The sequence below is a fragment of the Myotis yumanensis genome, unplaced genomic scaffold (genome assembly GCF_028538775.1).
Source record: "Myotis yumanensis isolate MYYU_CA2020_CCGP unplaced genomic scaffold, mMyoYum1.0.hap1 SCAF_15, whole genome shotgun sequence".
NCBI classification, from domain to species: Eukaryota; Metazoa; Chordata; class Mammalia; order Chiroptera; family Vespertilionidae; genus Myotis; species Myotis yumanensis.
This window is the reverse complement of record NW_027223766.1, coordinates 52,312,755-52,333,989: the sequence shown is the minus strand read 5'-3', so window position 1 is coordinate 52,333,989 and position 21,235 is coordinate 52,312,755. Positions and strand designations below refer to the sequence as shown.

The window sequence follows — 21,235 nt, the reverse complement described above, 5'->3', positions numbered from 1 at the left end:
AGGCAGCACCGTTAGCTGTTTTCATTAGTAATAATTAAAAGAGCCATTACTTTGTTGTTAACGTTTGGGTCTATTGGCTAATCTGTCTCCCTCATTAATAATTAGATTAGTCGGTTTTAGACGTGTTGATCAATAACAGAAGAGAGGGAGCCACGCTTGCGAAGCCGCCCAGGTGCTGGGCCAGGTCGCAGCCCCCTCCCTCCCCGCCGTGAATCCCACCACAGGGCCGGCGGAGGGGCTCCCACCGGCTGTGGAGGGGGAGGCCGAGGCGCTGGGCAGTGACGTCCTTGCCCAAGTCCGTTCGGGCGGCACGGGGTGACCCAGCATTTGACCACCTTAGCCAGGTTCTTCCATCTCTTTATGCGATCGTTGCTAGCACGAGTAATGCTATGAATAGTCCAATAGTCTTAGTTCAAAACCACCTAATTTATCATCTTTAAGTCCAAGGCTGAAGTAGCAGACGGGGCATCTGCCCGCAGTCGGAAACCCTGTGCAGGGCGAAGGCCTCACGCCAGCTGGGTTCCCTGGAGATGGGCCCCTGGGGACTCGCAGGTGTTTGCGGGCGCCCTGTGTCCCTGAGGGAGACCTGCCTGGGCTGGGCTGTGAGTCAGAAAGGAGCAGAGACGGGGGTGCCGCCAGGGGCTGGGTCAGAAACAGACCGTGGGCTCCACTTTGCAGGAGGTGCTGCTGACCTCCAGGAGGCTGGTGCGGCCTTACGGGAGGGGGTGGCTTTATGGGAGGGGACAGCCTTATGGGAGGGGACAGCCTTATGGGAAGGGGTGGCCTTACGGGAGAGGGGGCCTTACAGGAGGGGCCGTGGCTGCTCTGGCCGAGCTCCCTCCGCTCTGTGCACCCTGCTGGGCCCTCAGAAGGCAGGTGTGGCCCTGGAGCAGGCCCAGGGGTCTCTGGGGGGCAGGCGGCTGACACTGCAGCCTGACTGCTGTTTCCTCTCCCCCACGCGTGCATTTCCCACCTGGACTTGCAAGAAGCTTCCAGTCCATTGCAAAGGACCCTGCAGGCTACTCGCCCTCCTCCCCGCCCCCTGTGGCCCTGCTGGGAGCAATCTCCACTCTGGCAGCGGTTTGCACCTGCTTCCAGTACCTTCTCTCTCTGTAACGGCTACTGCGCCCGTTAGGTTAATTGCCGCGTCGGCCTTTGCTCTTGATCTGCGCGCCCAGCACCAAACAAGCCGTGGCCAGCTCCCCACTGTGCGTCACAGTGAGCCAGGCGCTGTGGGTCCCACGGGAGGGGGGGTGCTCCACCCTCCAGCCTGTTCATGACCCACTCCATATGCGGAACACACTGTGGGGGGGTGGGACAGGCTGTGATAGGAGGGTCCCCAGCGGTGCAGCTGCCTCACTGGTGGCGTGCGGGGTTGGGAGGGAGAAGGGCCAGGGTCACTGATCTGAAGGCAGTTTTGTCCACCAGTTCCTTTCACTCCCAGCCCCAGCTCTTCCTCAGTGTGAGGACTGACGGGCTGACGTGCGGAGCGGGCACTGAGACGGGGGTGTGTGTGTGTGCGTGCGTGTGTGTGTGCGCGTTTTCTGCTCCTCCTGGTCCATGGGGTTCGTCTAGACGGGTAATCTCCGGACCTGGTGACTCTCCACACAGTCACCAGGGGTATTTCCAGAGTCACGGGCCCTCGGACTCGTCCCTCGTGCACCTCAGGGCCACACAGGGGCCTGTGCAGCTGCTTTTAGGACCAGCTCCCCGGGACTCTCCAGGCCCCACCGGAGATGATGGCTGCGGGGCTGCAGGCGGGCCTGGCCCTCTCTGAGCCTCAGTGTGCGTTGTTGTCACACAGGGAGGGTGCCTTTCCAGAGAAGATCTGTCTACTCCAACCTGCTGTGAACTCGGAGGCGCAGCCATCGGCCTGCAGCCGTTTGCAGGAGATGAGGGAGGGAGGGAGGGAGGCTGTGGGAGTTGGAAGCTGCCCCACAGTCGCCAGGGGAGGCAGCACAGAACACCCCCGGGGCCATCACATCCGGGAAACCGAGGAGGGAGAACAGTAACTCCCGAAGAGCCAGCAGAGGGCGGCTGTGTCGGGAGAAGGGACCTGGCCCCGCTCTGTGGGTTGAGGGGCTGTGAGACCCCAGAGGTGACGTTGAAAGAAAAGCGCCGCCTGGATCAGGGCTTCTGGAAGGTGGTGGAAGGTGGCTCCTGTTACCTGCAGGATGTGGGTGCGTGTGGCTGAGTGACAATAGGGGTGAGGCCGGGAACCTTCTTTGGGGCCCTCTGCCCCCCTCATCCATTAGGGGGACCCTGTATTCACACCTGCCCCGGCCACCTTCTGCCAGGCTCTGTCTGCCTCCTCCGTTGCTCCAGCTCAAAGCAAGTGTCTTCAGAGAAAGGGAGACGCAGCCCCCAGAGTGAGCTCAGAGGAGACAGGTCCAGACGCCCCCCCAAAAGTTCAGGCCCCTCTCTAGGCCTGTTGTTGACTCACGTGCACCCCCAGAGGGAGACACAGGGAACTGCACAGAAGCAGCGGCCTTTGCCATTTTTAAGTGTTTACTGCCCCCTAGTGGGGACGTGAGACTGTTCCCTGATGCATAGCTCTCCCCTTAGCTCCAGTGGGTCCAGTGGACTTGTTCAAACCTTGATTGAGCGCCTGCTCCCTGCACGCCCTGGGGTTGTCACGTGTGAGAGGAGACGCAGAGGGAACGAGAGGCGCCCCTGCCCTCGGGGCACGTGGGTCAGATGCACACAGTTCTGCTGGCCTTGAGCGGGGCAGGGGCGAGATGCATTGCTCCTGGGGAACTGGAGAGGATGGCAGGGGTGGAGACACTGGAGAAGGGAGGGTGGGGAGGGCGCATCTGGAGAGGATGCTGAGCAACCTGAGGCCGAGGTCGCCTCCCAGGACGTGTGTGGGGCTGAGATCCAACGCCGTGGTGGGGGCGGCTCCGCCAGGTCCCGCACCCCCCTGGCTGACTCCATGCTGGTCGGGCCTGGGAACACTGTCCTGGGAGGCCTTGGGGGTGGCCCCACTGTGTGCATGTGTGTACTCATACATGTGTGTGTGTACTCATACATGTGCGCGTGTGTATTCATACATGTGCGCGTGTGTATTCACACATGCCTGTGTGTACTCATACATGGCTGTGCGCGTGTGTGTTCATACATGCCTGTGTGTGTATTCACACATGCCTGTGCGTGTGTGTTCATACATGCCTGTGTGTACTCATACATGCCTGTGCGTGTGTGTATTCATACATGCCTGTGTGTGTGTTCATACATGCCGTGCGTGTGTATTTATTTTAAATGCCCGAGTAGCTCAACTGTACGGCAGAATACATCATGTAGCAGGTTTGCTCCCATTACCCCAGGGGGACCTGTTAACATGTTATAAATTTTACTTCAGATATTTTCTTTCTGGTTTTTCTGTTTTGCTTCAAACACAAGACATTACCAATAAGGCTGAAGCCCACCCATCACTGTGTCCCCTCCCCCATCTCCTCTCACAGGACAGGACAGTGACACGGTGGGGGGGCTGCTGCACACGCCCCTAAACCCCCTGCTCTCTCCACAGGGCCCCCCCGGACCGCCCGGTGTCCCCGGCCCCCCTGGTCCTGGAGGCCCCGCGGTAAGGTGGCTCTGCTGTCCTCTCACTGGGCACTTAGGTGGGGGGCTCCATGGCCGTGGGGCGCCAGGAGCATCTCCGTGGGTGGCCACACCCACGGGAGACCGGCCTGCAGCGCCCCCCCCCCCCCCCCCCCCCGCAGCCTCTCGCTGCCCCGCCCTGGAGCCTCTCATGAGAGACATCATTGAGCTCATGCACCGCGTGGCTGGCTGCTTCTCGAGACTCGGCAGAGGAGGCCGCTGGGCGGGGGCCCTTGGGGGTCATCTAGCGGGCGGGTGGCTCCCAGGCTCAGGGGCGCCAGGGGAGGCGTTTGCCACCGTTCCCCTCCCCCATGTCAGGGTCAGCAGGGACATTGCTGTGGGGAGGGGGGAGACCCTGGTTGGGTGGACCCAGCAGGCATTCGCAAGGGGAGGTGGACCCTCCAGGTGGTTCCCCCCGCCTCCCCACCCCCCCCAGGAGGCAGGACTGGCCCAGTGCAGACCACCCACCCTAGGCCTGCGGCTGCAGGTGTGGCCACGCCACCTTTCGCTGCGGCCTGCACTGAGCACAGCCCGATGCCTGGGGGAGCCACTCCTGGCCCCCTCCTCACAGCAGAGGCCTGGGCTGGGCTGGGAGAGGGGGAGAGGGGTCTCTGAGGAGGTCACTGAGTCTCCTTGGTTCCCTTTCCAGGGTTTGCCAGGAGAGATCGGCTTCCCCGGAAAACCTGGGCACCCCGGGCCGGCGGTAAGGCCCCCCCTCCCCTGTCCCCTCTGTGTCAGGGCTGCTCTGGAGCTGGCCTGTCCCGGGCCCTTCCCTCCCAGCAGCGGCCCCACAGTGCTCGGCCAACTCCTTCCTGCTGTGGCGCCTCCATGTGCTGTCCCCTGGGCCTGCCCCCACAGCCCCAGTGGAGAACGGAGGGGCACCCTCTCCCCAGTCCCCCCTTCCCCTCTCCCTCCCTCCCCCGCTCCCATTACCTAAAGGCAAATCCCAGAGTCCTTGGCTGTTTAAAGTGTGCCTGTCGCTGAGGGACGCCTGCAGAGGGCACAGGAGTGATGGGCGGAGGGAGGAGAAATGGCCCATCCAGGACCTGCTCCTCCTCCTCCTCCTGATGCTTCCCGTTCTGGGACGGGGGGGGGGGGGGGGGGGGGGAGGGGGAATCTGGGGCCCCTTCATTTCTTTCCAGTCCCGAGGCCGGACCTCAGCAGGTGTGTGCGCCTCGTGGGTGGGTGAGCGAGGAGGGCGCGTCTGCCGCCCGCTGGCCTGGAGCACTCCGGGCGGGATGGCAGGTGTGGCCTGTGGGCTGTCACCTGTGGCGTGACATGGGCCCTCCTAGACCTGACTGTGGCCCTCAGGGAGGCCGGCTCCACGTGACCGGCTTTCCTGACAGCTGGTTCTCTCTGGTGGGGCCCTGGGTGGGAGGCCAGGCAGGCACTGGGAACCAGCCAGTCCAGGGCACCCGATCGTCTCCGTGAGGACGAGGGTGTAGGAGGACCAGCAGCCTCGCTGCAGAGGCCCCAGCTGGTCAGGCAGCTCCCCCTGCAGACTGCCCAGCAAGGGGCTCCCTCATGGCTCACTTCCTGTCTCCCTCTCGGCACAGGGGCCGCCTGGGAAGGATGGGCTGCCCGGACCCCCAGGCCTGCCAGGGCCCAAGGTAGGTGTTCTCGGGGCGGCATGGGCTTGGGAGCCCCAGACAGCAGAGAGGAGATGAAGGGCACCCACCATTCCTGGTTGTTGGGGTTCCCCATCAGGCGACTGCCGAGCTCGGAGGGGCACAGGGGCGTGGGTTTTCCAGGTCAGGTGTGGGCAAGTCCTTCACTTCCCTGAGGGGACCCGGGAGGGCTCGGAGGGTGTGGCTTTAACACTCGTGTTAGAAATCCGTGTTTATTTTATTGGCCAGGAGGACAGACCTCAGAGACTCTCACATAATAAGAGACTTCAGTTTTAAACTGTGCTGGTGGGAATGATTATAGCAGGAACATTGCGAAAAGAATCAGGTTAAACACTGTAAAAGTTGGGAAGCGAAGTCACAGTTTGCAAACTGCGAGTGAACAGCTACAAACCCTGCAGGACGTGTTCACAGAAAGCGCTTCACTCTCCGAGCACACACAGCCTAGCTTCCAGGCGGCAGTCCTTACGGGCAGTGTGTGCGTGTCGTGGGAAGCTCACCTTTGCCATAAGCAGACTCAGAAGCTCAGTGTTTAATGACCAAATGAGCACGGATTTAACTCAGTGTCACTGGCATTTATTTAATGTGAGCATTCTCCACCTTCTCTCGCACATTTTAAGCGGAAGTAAAGCTCACCAGGAACTCTGTGCTCTGAAACAGGCTGTAACATCTTCCTTATAAACCTCCAGGGAGAGAAGGGCACCGTTCCTGCTCAGCTCTCTCTCTCTATAAAAGCCAAGTGATCGGAATGACTGGTCACACTGCGGCCGGCCAATCGGGCCGATGGGGGCGGAGCTGGCCAGCTGAGGCCCCTCCCCCCGGCCGGCTGGCCCTGATGGGATGGGCCGGCCAGACCCCACCTGTGCACGAATTTGTGCACCAGGCCTCTAGTGTTTTATAAAATATGTCAAAGGTGGAGGCAGGTCCTGTGGGAGCCAGGAGGTGGGATGAGCTGCTGCTGTTGGTAGCGGGGTCAAGCGGTCACGCAGAGTGGCAGCGAACCTACCTGAGCAGGGGCCTCTCCTCACCCACCTGGACCCCTGTGCCTGCCCCCTGTGCCTGTCCGTCCCCTCCCCCTCCCCGTGCCCGCCCCTGTGCCTGTCCCTCCCCTCCCCCCTGCCCTTCCCCTTTGCCTGTCCCTTCCCCCTCCCCTCCCCCTTGCCCACCCCCTGTGCTCCCTCACTATGCCCGCTCCTGTGCCTGTCCCTCCTCCCACCCCCTCCCCCGTGCCTGCCTGCCCACCCGTGAACCTGACTCAGCTCTCCTTGCAGGGACAGCCCGGAGATCGTGGGGTGGATGGCCTGCCTGGGAAGCCGGGCCTGCGGGTATGACTCTCCCCCTTTGTGGTTCTTGGGGTATAGGGGGGGTGGGTGTGAACCTCTCCTGACAGAGCAGCGTCGGGTCAGCTGGGGTCTGGCGGGAAACAGTGGGATCAATGGGAAGAGGCTGCAGCTGGGATGACGACAGCGCCTCTGGGACGGAGGAGCAAGAGGACCCCGTGGCTGGGGCCCTCCCTCTGGATCCCTGCCCCCTGCCCTGGACCCTGCTGTCCCTCCACTGCTCCGAGGCTGGCCGACCCCTGCAGTGAGAGAGAGTGTGTGTGTGTGTGTGTGTGTGTGTGTGTGGTGTATGTGGTGTGTGTGTGGGATGTGCATGTGGTGTGTATGATATGTGGTTTGTGTATGTGGTGTGTATGGTGTGTATGTGGTGTGTATGGTGTGTATGTGGTGTGTGTATGTGGTGTATGTGTGGTATGTGAGTGGTATGTGTATGTGGTGTGTATGTGGGGTATGTGTGGTGTGTGTATGGTGTGTGTATGTGGTGTATGTGTGGTATGTGAGTGGTATGTGTATGTGGTGTGTATGTGGGGTATGTGTGGTGTGTGTATGGTGTGTGTGTGTATGTGGTGTATGTGGGACCTGTGTGGTGTGTGTGTGGTGTGTGTGGGGGGAGCCTGTGCGCAGACAGGAGACTGCTCCCCTCTCTGCTGAGCAAGGGAAGCTCCCACAGTGAAGGTGTCGCCCTCCTGGCGGATTTGAAGTGGCACTTTGAGTGGCAGGTGCTGACACGGTTCCGCTTGGAGCAGCTCTGGCTAATTGTGTTTGTAGACCCTGGGGACCGGCGGGGGTCGGAGTGCGCCTCTCATTTCCACGTCGCCGCCCCCGAGCTGCAGGGTCCTCAGACCTAACGCTCAGTCACCTTTCCTCTCCCTCCTCTCTGGGGGGGGGGGGGTGCTGGCCCCCACACCAAGGAGTCTGGCCTGGCACAGGGAGGCTCTCATGAGCAGGCTTCCTCCCTCTCCCCCTCCCTCTTCTCCTCCCCCTCCCCCTCCCCTTCCCCCTCTCCCCATGCATACGCTCACCAGAGAGCCACATTTCCTCATGGAAACCTTCACCAAAGCTTTTACCAAATAGGACCAGAGCGCCTCGAGCTTCTCACCCTGTCGGCTCTGCTGTGTGACCAAGCATCCCCCACACCTGCCCCTGTCGTGGCGCAGCATGGGGAGGGGCACGCAGCCCCCACCCCTGCACCGGGGCTGCCAGCTGCTTCCCCACCCGCACTGGACCCTCCCCCGGACCTGGGCTGAGTGGGGGGCCGGGCTCACACATGTCGGCCCCTTGTCGTTTTGAACTGTGAGGGTCTAGACTCGGCATGAGGGGTTCAGGCCGCTCAGACTCTCGGGGGATCTCCGGACCTGGTTCCCTTTGGGGGAAGCAAAAACCACACGAGGGCGTGTGGAGCCCCCTCCCAGACTCGGGACACGCGGTTTCCACGGCCCGTGACTCTCCCGCCGTGACCGTGCGACATGTTGGAGAACAAAGGGCCGTGGCCGGAGGAGCCGAGGGTGTGCGGGCCACCTGGCACGGCAGCCCCCCTGTAAGCGGGGGTGGGATTAACGGGGTGTTTACTCTCTCCCCAGGGCGACGTTGGGGAGCGGGGCCTGGCCGGCCGCCCGGGGGAGAAGGTGTGTTTGTCCGTCCCTTCCCTCACTCACTTTCCCCTCCGTTCCTCTCGGACTTCATTCACACACACACATGGCCCTGGGTGGTCGGGGGGCTCACTCCATCCATTTCATGCGTGTATTCGCTCACCTGGCAACCCCAGCACGTGCTGGACCCCGGCCCCAGGTGAACAAGCGCAGTGAGATGTGCAGGTGAGGGGGGGTGGGGGAGCAGGAGAGGTCCCCGCGGAGCCTTGGGGACCCTCAGGGCAGATGGCGGGGAGGTGATGTTGCTTCTGAGGAGGTAGACACCAGGCAGGCCACACGAGGTTCCTGGGAGAGCGCACAGCCCACGAGAGAGAGAGCTTGGACACCCCATGAACCAGTTCTCTCCGATCCCCCTCCTCCCACCCGACAAGCCAGAGACCTGGGGGTGCTGAGAGCAGGGGGAGCTCCTGCCCCCAGCCTGGCCCGAAGGAGGCCTCCCCCAGCCTCTAACCACGGGGTGTCTCCACAGGGCCAGGCGGGCCTCCCTGGAGCCCCTGGGTTCCCCGGCCTGAGGGGAGAGAAGGGACAGCAGGTAGGTGCTGGCGTGTCCGCCCGAGGCCCCTCTCCTGTGCCATCGCCCGTGGGAAGTGGCCCTTTGGGTCTCTGTCCCTGGGGAGTGGGGGTGATTGGGCTGGGAGTGGGGTTCCGGGTTCAGGGGAAGGAAGGGCCAGGCCTCTGCCGGGAGCTGGGACAGGACAGTGGTGAGCGGTCTCGCTGGAAGGGGGTTGGGGTCGGGTCGGGGGACGATGCCTGGCGGGCCCCTTGCAGTCAGGTGCTCCCCACTCTCTGCTGGAAGCCCAGCCTGGCTTCCCCTGCGGTTATGGGGGGCGGGGATGGGAGGAGAGGTGTCCCCAGGGCCTCTGGTCCTGCAGGAGCAGGCCATGCTGCTGCTGAGCTCACTTCCTAACTGTCTCTGCCGCAGGGAGAGAAGGGCGGCCTGGGCTTCCCGGGACAGAAAGGCGACCGAGGTGACAAGGTAGGCACTGGGGCATGGGCGCCAGGGACAAGGTTGGGAACCTCCCCGCTGTGCGTGAGCTCCACGGGGAGAGGAGAGGCTGTGCCCGGAGCCCACGGGAGGCCTGGGCTGCGACCTGGTTCCACCCGCCAGGAGGTTGAGCGTCTCATCTCCTCTGACCTGTGCCCTGGCCGGCTGCCTGGTGACACACCCAGAGGGCCTGTGCCCGCCCTCCCCCTCCGCACCGCCCAGGCCCATTCCCCAAGGGTGCAGCCTCCTCCCCTCCAGCTCCCCCTCCCCTTCCAGCTCTGCAGCCCAGGAGCGGATCTAGAAGCAGAGCGTGTGGGCTGGGAAGGGTTTGCGCGGAGGCCGCCAGGCCCGCTGCTCCCTGGACGTCCACAAGATGCGTTTTCGTTGGGAAACCTCATTGCCAGAGTGCGAGGGACTCGGCGCCACCGTAACCCCCTCATCGCATCTGCGGAATTGCGGGGGTCACGGCAGAACCCCGTTCGAGCTTCCAGAGAATCTGGTCTGCTCTCCTTTTCCTCCAGAGAATTAGGTCATGATAGACGATTCTGGTTCAAATATCCAAAATAAGACGTTGTGGCAACTCTGCCTCCTCTGACTGTGCGGTGCCCCCGCCTGACTCTGTTTCCCTATCCACTGCCTCCTGCCTCCTGCCTCCCACCTCCCGCCTTCCACCTCCCACCACCTGCCTCCCGCCTCCTGCCTCCCACCTCCCGCCTTCCACCTCCTGCCTCCCACCTCCTGCCTCCCACTGCCTGCCTACTGCCTTCAGTGAGTGTGGAGCCTGGGCACCTGGGCACCTTCACTGGCTCCTGGGGCGGGGGGTGGACCTCGGGTCTGTCACATGCACAGGGGCCCTTCCCAGCTCAGCCTTTCCTTGCCTCCTGGTGGGAGAGCCACGGGTGGTCCTGCCCCGCCCACGGGCCTTCCCTCGCCCACAGCACCCACAGCGCCCACAGTGCCCACAGCGCACAAGGACAGCTCCCCAAAAGGCCGCCTTAGGGCCTCTGTGCTGGAGGCCTCCCCGTCAATCCTGCTCGTTTATACCCGTTCTTGCCTTTGCCTGGAAAATGCTCAACTTTGATCATTTACACTCTTTTTAAAAAAACTTTTTATTGATTTCAGAGATGAAGAGAGAGGGAGAGAGAGATAGAAACATCAATGATGAGAGAGAATCATGGATTGGCTGCCTCCTGCACACCTCACACTGGGGATCGAGTCGCATGTGACCTGACTGGGAATTGAACCGTGACCTCCTGGTTCATAGGTCGACACTCAGCCACTGCTACATCGGCCTGGGCATCATCATTTGCACTTTTTAATGGAGCATCGGGGGGCTTAGATAGGGTCGGGCTGGGTCCTGCGGCCCGAGGGGAGCGTGTGGGGAGGAGATGGGGCAGCGCGGGCCACGAGGAGCAGGAGGACCTGTTTTCTCTCCGCATCCCGGGAGCTCACCCAGGTGATGCCTCGGGTGCTTCTGCCCTTGGATTCTGGGTTTGAGGTCAGACCCCACAGGTGGCTGGCTCTGCGACTGGGCAGGTGGACGGGTGCTCCTCTCCCCTGTCCTCACCTGTGTAGTGGACACCACAATATCTCTGCTGCTGGCATTTGGGTGAAGGTGATGCCAGGGATCAATAGTTGATCCTATCAGCAGGGATGCTTCTCAAATGCAAGGTGTTATGTGTCTGCGTGTTTTATGATTGGGAATCTGTGTGTCTGTCCGTCTGTCTGTCCATCCATTGCCCCAGGCATGGGGGGGACAGGTGTCCCAGGACAGGCGGAGTCGGCAGGATGGCTGGTCACGTGTTTTGTTTCTCCATCAGGGTGAAGCTGGTCCAGCCGGGCCCCCGGGATTGCCCGGAACAGTAAGTGTCTCTGCTTCTAACCTTTCAATCCCTAAGGCATCGGGATGCCCCGTCACCCCCCTCCCCCACCCCCGCCACACACACACACCACTTGGTTATCAACATCTTTTCAATAGATTGCCAGCAGCTGGACCTACTCCTCAGTTTTAGTCCAAAGATACTGTGTCAGCCTCCAGGGTCCACCTGTGCCCACCCTTTTATCCTGCCCAGCAAGCACATTACCACGTATCAGAACACTGGCCAGGCCCTGAGAACACACACCCACCTGGCACAGTGGGGAAACCGAGGCCCAGAGACAAGAAGCCATGGGCACGTGGGGTGAGCCAGGCATTGCATAGTCAGAGGGAGACACTGCAGCCGCAGAGCAGCCGGATGAGCCTAGAGCAGGGGTCACAGTGATGCTGTCAGAGACCAGCGTGCTTCGGGGAGCGACGAGGGGCCTGACCTGTATTGGAGGGTCAGAGGGGCAGGGGGTCTTTGTGTCTTAACTTTCAAAAGAGCCTGAAGGCTGGGCGTGGTTCATTGGATAAAGGGGGAGCGGAGGGTGTTTGTGGAGGGGGAGGGCGTACGGAAGCTTGGAGGCTGGAGGATACATGACCCGGGGGGTGGGCGGGGGGGGTGAGTGCAGCGTGGGCGGGCGAGGCGGAGGCCCTGCCTTAGTCCGGGGGTCTCTCCCTGCGGAGATAGAGAGTCTGCATGAGCTGGGCTCTCTGCCCAGAGGCCAAGCCCACGCCCTGGTTCCCACATCACCTGCGTCCCTGCGCGAGACGCTGACGGTGGGAAGCACACAGTGACGGTTTGTGCCGAGCCAGCCCAGGTCCCCATACTCAGCCCCAGGTTGGGCACCGTATGTGCTGAGCCGGCACGGCCATGGGTGAGCCCGAGGCGGGCGGTGAAGGATTAAAGAAGACAGACAAGAGAAGAAAGCTGGGGCCAGGTGGAGCGCCACAGCCTGCAAGCTGAGTGTTTATTTCATAGCAGGTTCCACAAGGCAAAGTAAGGGCGTGGTCAAGATGTTTACAGCGTTCTCGCAGGTTTCGAATCCACTCAATTACATGCACCTGGTCAAGCTTTGTTTACTTGCTGCACCTCCTGCAGCCACACCACTCAGCCACGTGGGCCCACAGGTTCGGACCATAAGGTCAAGCTCACAACCATAGCCTTTGGCTGTCATTGTGCTGGGACTTGCACGTGGCTTTGCCACGAGAGGACCGTGCCCTCTCATCAGTCCCAGGCTTGAACCTGTCCAAACGCTGTAGCCACTCTCCACAATGGTCCAGGGTCCGGGTGCGGCTCTATTACACGCACAGGTTCGGCCCCCCGCCCCCAACACACCCTGAGAGGAGGACGTTTCATCCCCGTGTTACTGCTGAGGACGCAGACGCTGGCAGGTGTCACAGGTCACGTGGGCTTTAGGTGGGGTGCCAGGCTTGAGCTCAGACCCTGTGACACCAGGGTCCCGGCATCTAACCACTGTGCTTTCCTGCCTTAGGCACAGCACAGGGGCCTGAGGGAAACGTGGGTTCTAATGGTCAGGGCTGGTCATGAAGGACGCGCGGGGGCTGTGTCCTGGGCTCAGTCCCTCAGGGCAGGTTTCAGCCCGGATTCACGCCTCTCGTTTCTCTCGTTCCTTCCAGCCTTCCTTCTTCACCCCGCACCCCAGAGTGCCAGTAAGTAGAGCGGCTCCTTGGGGCCCTTGTCTGTGACCCGCCGGGTGCTCTGGGGGCTGGGGCTCGGCTGGGTCCTGGCTCTGCCCACCATGCCAGTCACGGCCAGCTCGTGCTGGCAGCCGTGGGAACAGGCCGTGTGAGGAGCAGGCTCCATGTCCAGGGGCCTGGAGGTCACCTCCCCCAGGTCCAGGCCAAGGGCAGACCCTCGGGGGTAACCTCCCTCGTCCCTCCACGCAGGTGCTGGGGGTGTGGAGGGAGCGGGATCGTGTGTGGGGGGGACACGAGTGGCTGGGTGAGGCACCTGCCAGGGAGTTGGCAGTGACAGGGACCGGGGAGGGGGCAGTGAGGGGCGGGCCTGAGAGAGGCTGTTCAGAGGACGGCAGAGCCTGATGGATGGTTGGCCACCCAGGCTCCCTGACTCAGATGCTAGAACACGGCTCCCCGAGCAGCCGGGGCCCTGGAATTCTTTGCAGCAGTTTCCGTTGGTCTTGCCGGGCTCTGGGCGGGAGGGGCAGGTGAAGCCACACAGGTGAGTGTAGACCTGCCGCCAGAGCTGCCCCAGGGAGGGCGTGGCCCGCCTGGGGTTCAGTTACCCCGAGGGGCCATTCTTGGCCTGAGGTCTGAAGGATGAGTGAGAACTGGTCAGAGCCGAGCGGGAGGAGCCGCCTTGGTGGGGGCGGGGCAGGTGCACGCAGAGGGCAGGGGGCCCTGGGTCTGCCCTACCTGGTGCTTCCCCACCAACAGGGAGAGCAAGGACCGAAAGGAGAGAAGGGGGACCGCGGCGTGCCCGGGGAGCCGGTGAGTGTCCCGTGCCCACACGCCCCAGGTCTGCACTGCACAGCCCGCCCTCAGGAGCCCAGCTGAGCCGAATGTGGTCCCTTCCTCCTCCCTCGGGGCCCAAGGACGTCCCCCCATCTGTGGATCTCAGCTCGCTCCCACTTCCCATGTCCACACCCGCCCCCTGCACAGAATGGGGGTGGCCCGTTCATGGCCTCTGTCATTGCAGGGGCTGCCGGGCCGTCCTGGAGAACTCGGGCCTCCGGGACTCGCTGGGCTGCCGGTAAGAAAGCCTCGCTCCACCCATTGGCCCCAGACGCAGAAGTGCCCACAAGCCCCTCAGTCCCTCCATCCATCCCTCCGTCTGTCCCTCTGTCCTTCTGTCCCTCCCTGGCCCCCTGGCCCCGCTGGCCTGCCATTGCAGGAGCACCCACCAGAGGGCGCTGGCACAGTGCCTCTGGGACCTCTAGCCCAGCACCCCGGGTGGAGTGGTCTACCCAGGGCACCCCAAAACACAGCCCCCACCCCAGGGCGGGCCCTGTCTTCGGGCCCCTGGGTGTCCTTGCTCGTCACTGATATGTCAGGTTAGGAGGGCTGGGATCGGTCGCACTGCCTTCCTTCTGACTCCGGCCCTCCCTTGGGGTGGCGAGCTCAGGCCCAGGTGGCTCCTGGCTCCTGAAGGCTTTTCAGAGCAGGAACCCTCTCCCTCCAGCCTGGCAGGCAGCTCCGGTTTGCAGGACGCCGTCCATATGCATTTTCATTTTGATGTTTTTCTTGGCTTTGGCTTCTTGACTGCCTGTTTCTGGGGCAGGGGTTCGTGTTTTCTGGGGGATCCGGTGGGGAACTTGCCTGGGCCAGATCCCAGGACCCCTGGCTGCCGTGCGCCTGGGCATCTGCCCCTCGGAGCCTCTTTTACGTAAACACAAAGCGTCGTGTTGATCCTGTGTCCTGGGTGGCGAGGATGGGCACAGGGCCATGTGCCCACGGAGGCCAGACCTGCTTCCTGCACCTGCAGACCCTCCCCTGGTTTCAGTTTGGGTCACCTGACTGGCAGGCAGGGAGCTCCGAGAGTCCCTGCATGGGGACGAGGACAGTTGCCTATAATGTTGTCCCCCCCCTTATTTCCCGTGCAGGGCGCCAAGGGACAAGATGGTGCACGCGGAGCAGCTGGAGACCCCGTGAGTCCTGCCCTGCCCGCCTCCTTGGGGTCGGGGGTGGAGAGTCACACAGGAGGGACCCTGGGCTCAGTTCTGGGTGACGGGGCGGGGGGCGGGGGAGAGCATGCCATCCACAGGGAGGGGCTGCCTCCCTACACCCCAGCATTTCAGGGCCCATGTGTCCACGTGCCCGTTCTCCTTCCATGCACTCGGTGATACACACGGACACACAGACACCACTCCCAGATGGGCGTGGCTCTGACATGTGCTCGCGTGCACATCACACACGTACATTCTAAAATCCGGTGCACACACTGCGGTGCACTTGTGCGTATAAGCGCCCGACGTGCAGACGCAGCCATGAGCACAGACACGCCTTCATGCACACACCTCCATGCACATGCCTCCATGCACAGGCCTCCATGCACACACTTCCATGCACACGCCTTGAACGCTCCTGTTGTGCCTGCCCCGCCTGGGGCCGGAGCCTCAGAGGGTTGGCACTTGTCCCCTGGCCAACTAGAGTTCTGTCTCCCGGGCCGTGCTCGCGCCTCCCGCCTATCTCCTGGGGGCAGTGGTGGCATGAGAGCTGCAGGCAGCTGTCCCCTCTCTCCCGGGCCCGATGTCCGGCTGTAAAGTGCTTGCATGACCAGGCTGTCATGCAGGTGGCCTCGTGGGAGCAGGGTTGGCCACGGGCAATGACTAGTCGGAGGGGCCGGTGGCAGCCCCTCCCTGTTGGAGAGGCAGCGCTGGGCCCTGCAGCCTGGAGGAAGCGGAAGTTGAAGGCCCGCAGGGAATGGCCTCCACACCTCCAGAGTCCCCGGCTTCCCACCCCACAGTGTCCACCCACCCAGAACAGCCAACGTGCACACACGCACAAACACACAGCCCACCTCTGTGCCCCAGGGAACCTCCCAGAGTCCTGCCCACCCCTGTCCCACCTCGGTGCCAGGGTCCCACACCTTTGGGGTTCGGCTCATTGGGGTGCTAGGACGCTCAGACACAAGGAGGCTCCTCTGACCGTGGAGGGAAATCTCGGGCTACACGGAGTCCCAGCAAATCCTGGGACCTGGGTGCAGGCGGGTTTGGAGAGAGGTGGGGTAGCTACTGTGATGGGTGCACCGGGCCTGTCTAAACTGCTTCTGCTTCTGAACAGGGCGCCCCTGGTCCCATAGGTCCCCCGGGTCCCAGTGGACCCCCAGGAAGTATGGTGAGTAATCGGGGCCGGGGCCGGGGCCGGGCCTGGAAGGCTCCGCTTTTTCATCTCCCAAGTGGAGGAGCGGGTGGCGCTGGTTCACCTTTCACACCTGCCCGCCCAGGCTCTGCTGCCCTGTGGCCCCAGCGGCTGCTGAGGGACTCGCTTAAACTCCACACAGACATCACTTTCCCTTTCCTGCCGTGAAACACCCAGGGGCCCGACTCGAGGGCCACAGAGCGGCGCTCCTGAAGGGGATGAGCCTTGGCCCGGAATGACCGTGACTGTTTAGAGCAGCGGCCACCAGCCTCTCGGACCTCACGGACCACCAGGGCGCACAGAGCAGGGGCTGGTGACCGCTGGTTTAGAGGACAGGCGGGTGTTGACGGGCCAGGCTGGGTTCTGAGCACCACCCGTGCGGACTTGTTAGCCCTCCCCACCCCGGGGTGGATCTGGCCACTGCCCCGTTTGCTCCGGAGGAAACCGAGGCACCGGAGGCTGAGTCCATCCTTAGCGGTTGCTGTAGCGGCTCCCAGGACGTGGCCTGGATCACCCCAGCCCGCCCGCTTCCTGGTGCACCACCCGTTTCCAGGAGCCACACTCCTTTGCTGGGGTTCCCTGGCTTTTAGCTACTGCCTTGTCCAGCCACATGGCACGCGGCCCCAGCTGACCGGGAGCAGCCCTCACCGATGGGTTGTAGATGCCACCTCCACACCGGCTCCCGGGGCCTGGGCGCCACTGAGCGCCAGCTACCCCCCCCCACCCCCCCATCCCGGGTGCATTCCCTGAACACTTGCCCTGAGCCTGTCTCAAGGTCACCCTCTGGGCGCTCCGGTCACACAGCTGGAGCAGGTCTCCTGGCCGGCCTGACCTCAGGTCATTCTCCTCCTCCCTGTGTCCCCTGAGCCAGCCCCTGCCCCGCCCTCTGGGGGGCAGAGCGTCAGCAGCCCTGTCTGCACGTGGGGCGTGCTGGGGTGCACGGATCAGGTGCTTGAGCAGAGCAGGACTGGCGCGGTGGTGGGCCGGGCGGGGCAGCTCCAGGCCTCCGGGGAGTTAAGTCAGGAATGGGGACCCATGGGGACAGAGCTGTGGTCACTGACTACAAAGGGGCCTGGTCCCCCTTCTCTGGCGGCCACCATGTCAATAACCTTTCTTTCTCCAGGGCCCCCCTGGGATCAGAGGCCCCTCTGGGAAAGACGGGGAGCGAGGCGAGACGGTAAGCGGTGGTCTGAGCACACAGCCGGTAGTCCCATCTCAGACGCAGGGACGGAGGAGCCCGCACGGCCCTCCGAGGGGCAGGAGCTAGCAGGCCCCGGCCATCTCCCGTCACGCTCACAGCAGACCTGACTCACACGCCCCCATTTGACAGATGTGGAGACTGAGGCTCTGAGATGAACTGATTTGCTGTCACACGGCCTGGCAGCCAGGTCTGTCCGACTCCAAATCCCGCTTTCTTTGATCTCGATGTAGCGACGTGACCAGCCCTGCCTTTGCGTGCAGTCAGGCCCCCGGGCCCTGAGGAAGCACGTTAGTTCTCAGGGAGAAGGGGGACAGTGTCCCCCGAACACCAACATTCCACCTCTAGAGGGAGCCAAACAGCTGTCCTTGGCGGAGGGCAGCCAGGCTGAGGGCCAAGGCCAGGAGGTGCAAACCCGGCCCCCAGGGCAGGCTCCTTCCCTGTGTGTGAGCAGGGCTGGCCAGCGGCCCAGGGATGCGGACCGCCCTAGGCCTGGGAGAGTCCCCCTCACTTGCTTTGCGACCTGCTGCATCTCCCTGTCAGGCTGCCGGAGGCCCTGGGAGCCCTGCCTGGAATAACGGTCCCTGTGGCTCATGGGGCCCGACCCGGGGTCCCGCAGCCAGAGCCGCCCCCGGGCTTGGGGCTTCGCGGTCAGAGTGTGAGCATTGCCCGGAGCGAGCAAAAGCCCAGCTCCCTCTCGGAACCTGCACGCCCGGGCGTGGGAGCTCCCGCTGTCGCGGGCAGAAGGGAGGGCTGCCGGTGGGAGCCGCACCTGCTGGGGCGCCTGGAGGGAGGCTGGACCGGAACACCACGCGTGTGCCTTTCATTCCGCGCCCACGTTGCCTTAGTTTGCTCAGGCAGCTCCAAGAGAGGATGGCAAACTGGTGCCTTAACACACACAGGCCGGCTCGCCATCCCCACCCTGTCTGGGCGTCCTGCACGCAGGGGTCGGCACGTCCCCTGGCGGCTGTGAGGGAAGGGCTCTCCCACCGCTTTCCTCGGCTGACAGGGCCTGTCTTCCCCCCGGGCCCCACACTGACTCCCTGTGCGCGTGTCTGCGTCCGAGGCCCCTTCTCACGGGGACTCCGGCTCATATTGGACTCGGGGCAACTCTGCTCCGGTGTGACCTCAACCTGGGCACGTGCCCCGACCGTTAACTGTTAAAAATGAATTAAAAACGATTTCTCAGTGGAGTGTTGTGTTAGGCCTACAGCATTGAACCTGGGGGATGCAGTAAGTCTGTCACATGTCACCAGAAAGCCTGCCTACCCCGTGGGCCGCCTCCCCAGTGGGAAGCTGGTGTCATTGATTCTGGCACCTGTCCGTTTTTCCTTCTAGGGAGCAGCTGGGGAAGAGGGGCGCCCGGGGCCGGCGGGCCCCCGAGGGGATCCTGGAGCTCCCGGGCACCCCGGGCCTCCCGGGTCGGGGAAGGACGGAGAGCCGGTGAGTCGGGTGCAGGGCTGTCTGTGCCCAGGACAGCCAGGCCAGAGTTCAAGGCGGGAAGGGGAAGGCGCCCGGGCCGATCTTTGCAGAAGGCGCATCAGACAGAGCCAGTGGCATGGGGCGGCAGGAGGAGGGTGTGGTGGGGAACGGCGGTCTCCAGGGCATCGCCCGCTGGTGAGGCCCCACGTCCTGTGTGGACGGCTCGCTGTGCGGCAGGTGCGGGACATAGAGCTGGACCAGGTCTGTGATGCCGAGAGGCCCCTGAGACGGTCGGGCAAGCTGCTCACAGCTGGCCGGTCAGGGTTGTGCACACAGAGGCCTCTCCGCTGAGTGTCAAGGAGCAGCCGGAAGCCCTGGGGCTGCAGCTAGACTTCCCCACGGGCTCCCAGGTCTGGGGAGCTGGGTAATGAGGAGGGGCCAGGCCCCGCCCTTACTCGGGAGCCTGTGAAGTTAGGACCTTAGGTGGGAAAGCAGCGTCGGAGAGGCCAGGGTGGGCTCGGGGTCACACAGAAGCCGTAGGTGGCGCAGTCGGCCTCTCCCCCGAGGGCCCGGCGGCTCAAAAACGGGGTGTTTCCCTTCCACAGTGAGGTGCGGGGAGATGGCTGCACTTCGGTCCGCCCCCACCAGCAGAGGGTGCTCTCAGCAGGCAGGGGGCGGGCAGGCACTCAGCGGGCAGGCGGGCAAGGCCTCTTGTGGCTCCATGACCGTCCTTGTCCCCTTCCCTTCCCAGGGGCCTCGTGGACCGCCCGGATTACCTGGACCTCTTGGAACCAAGGTATGTGTTCACCTGAGCACGCCGTGGGCGCCAGGGTCACACTTGTAAAACTTCGTTGTCAGCCTCTCTGGTCACATCATCCCACCTCCAGGCTCCTCGTCCATCACCTCCCTCTTGATGGGCCTTTGGGAGAACATTCTATTTTTTTCTAATTGATGAGGGTCCTCAGGTGCAGAGAGGTCATGGGACTTACTCAAGGTCGTAGGACCCGCTTGACATGGTCCGAGACTGGACCTAGAGGCAGCCGACTGCCCGCTTGAGGTCTTCCTACCTGACCCCCCTACCCCCCCCCCCCGCTCCGCCCCCCCCCCCCCCCTTGCAACATGCTGGCTGCGGGCACAGCTCCGATCTGTCATTCTCAGTTCATTGCTCTTGCTTCCGTCTTTGCCTTATTTCCTGACTTCCCTCTGCACCCCTTCCCCACGCACACCAGTTAGATGTTCTAGCAGCCCAAGCATCCTGCATTTTCCAGAATCAGACCACATTATTCTAAAGAAACAGCACCGCCCAGCCAGCGGTGTGGCTCAGGGGTTGAGCGTCGACCTATGAACCAGGAGGTCACGGTTCGATTCCCCATCAGGGCACATGCTGGGTTGCAGGCTCAATCCCCAGTGTGGGGTGTGCAGGAGGCAGCCAATCAACAATTCTCTCTTATCATTGATGTTTCTCTCTTTCTCTCCCTTCTTCTCTGAAATCAATAGAAGTTTTTTTAAAAAGTATTACCAAAGGGAAATGGAACAGCTCTTAAACACACACACACACACACTCAAGAAAAAACAGCAGTTACCACATGGGACTTTTTGAAGAGAATTTCAGGAGGGACCTGGCCGAGGCGAGGCCGGAGGGCGGGGGGCGGGGAGGAGCAGAGGGACGCTGTGGCTCTCAGGAGACATGGCCACGATGGGCTAGAGCGTAAACTGATAACTAATGGGACTTTTTTGAATGTTTAAAAGCATGAAGCTGAATAAAGCCACGTGCTGCCGGGCAATGCCAGGGCCCACCTGCCACCGGGTCACTGCTCGTTCTCTCACTGGCTCCCCTAGCACCGCCCACGGCTCTGCCATTTGTCCCGTAGACTAATGTCATCCCAGGGACAGGAGGTGCTGGAACAGGCCACCTGCCCCTTCCCGCTGCGTTTGGCTGAGGTCACTCAGAATTGTTGGGGCCACGTGTGTTTTGGATTCAGTTTCTCCCCCTCCCCCCAAATGTATTTTTATTAATTTCAGAGAGGAAGAGAGAGAGAGAGAGAGAGAGAGAGAGAAACATCAGTGATGAGAGAGAATCATTGATCGGCTGCCTCCTGCACACCCCACTCTGGGATTCAAGCCCACAACCCTGGGCATGTGCCCTGACGGGGAATCGAACCGTGACCTCCTGGTTCATAGGTTGATGCTTAACCACTGCACTACACCCGCCGGACTCAGTTTCTTTTGGGAACCTGAACAGGCAGCTATTTGCAAACTCCATGTGTATACACAGCACTCACTGCGGAGTGTGAGGCACACGCCTGATCGACCTTGTTACTGTCAATGCTCCAGAAGTGTGTCTCCGTCATAAAAAATGGACAACTAAGGGCTGTACTCGCCATGTCAGGACAGCCAGACCCTGCCCATTGAGCCGTCACGAGCCCCTGCCTTCAGAGGTGGCGGCCTGTGAAATTGGCACGAAAAGGCCTGTCTCAGCTTCCTCCTGCAGGAATCAGCAAACGCAGTCCTTCCTTTTCTTTCTCTTTCTTCCCCCTTTTCTCTCTTCCCATCAAAGTCCAGAGTGACCGGGCATGAGAGTGCCACACCCCCAGCCGCTGGCTGGCATGGGGCGGCGTGCCGGCCAGCACCGTGCTGGGCAGGGCCTGTGCCGGTCGCATTGTGTCCGCGGCAGCCCGTTACCCACCCTCCTGATGAAGGTGATGAGCTCACAGAGCTT

At 62.5% G+C, this 21,235-nt stretch overlaps 1 protein-coding gene across 1 annotated transcript in view; it reads left to right on the top strand.

Moving 5' to 3' along the window:
• The window catches only part of COL22A1 (collagen type XXII alpha 1 chain), a 118,837-nt gene that overhangs the window by 62,091 nt on the left and 35,511 nt on the right, over positions 1-21,235 (top strand). The window contains exons 24-39 of the mRNA XM_070392079.1: positions 3,527-3,580; positions 4,247-4,300; positions 5,154-5,207; positions 6,494-6,547; positions 8,143-8,187; positions 8,681-8,743; positions 9,134-9,187; positions 11,017-11,058; positions 12,696-12,728; positions 13,473-13,526; positions 13,735-13,788; positions 14,639-14,683; positions 15,819-15,872; positions 17,020-17,073; positions 18,433-18,537; positions 19,268-19,312. Of these exons, the coding sequence (XP_070248180.1) occupies positions 3,527-3,580; positions 4,247-4,300; positions 5,154-5,207; positions 6,494-6,547; positions 8,143-8,187; positions 8,681-8,743; positions 9,134-9,187; positions 11,017-11,058; positions 12,696-12,728; positions 13,473-13,526; positions 13,735-13,788; positions 14,639-14,683; positions 15,819-15,872; positions 17,020-17,073; positions 18,433-18,537; positions 19,268-19,312 (864 nt within the window). The remainder of the gene's footprint in view (positions 1-3,526; positions 3,581-4,246; positions 4,301-5,153; positions 5,208-6,493; positions 6,548-8,142; positions 8,188-8,680; positions 8,744-9,133; positions 9,188-11,016; positions 11,059-12,695; positions 12,729-13,472; positions 13,527-13,734; positions 13,789-14,638; positions 14,684-15,818; positions 15,873-17,019; positions 17,074-18,432; positions 18,538-19,267; positions 19,313-21,235) is intronic.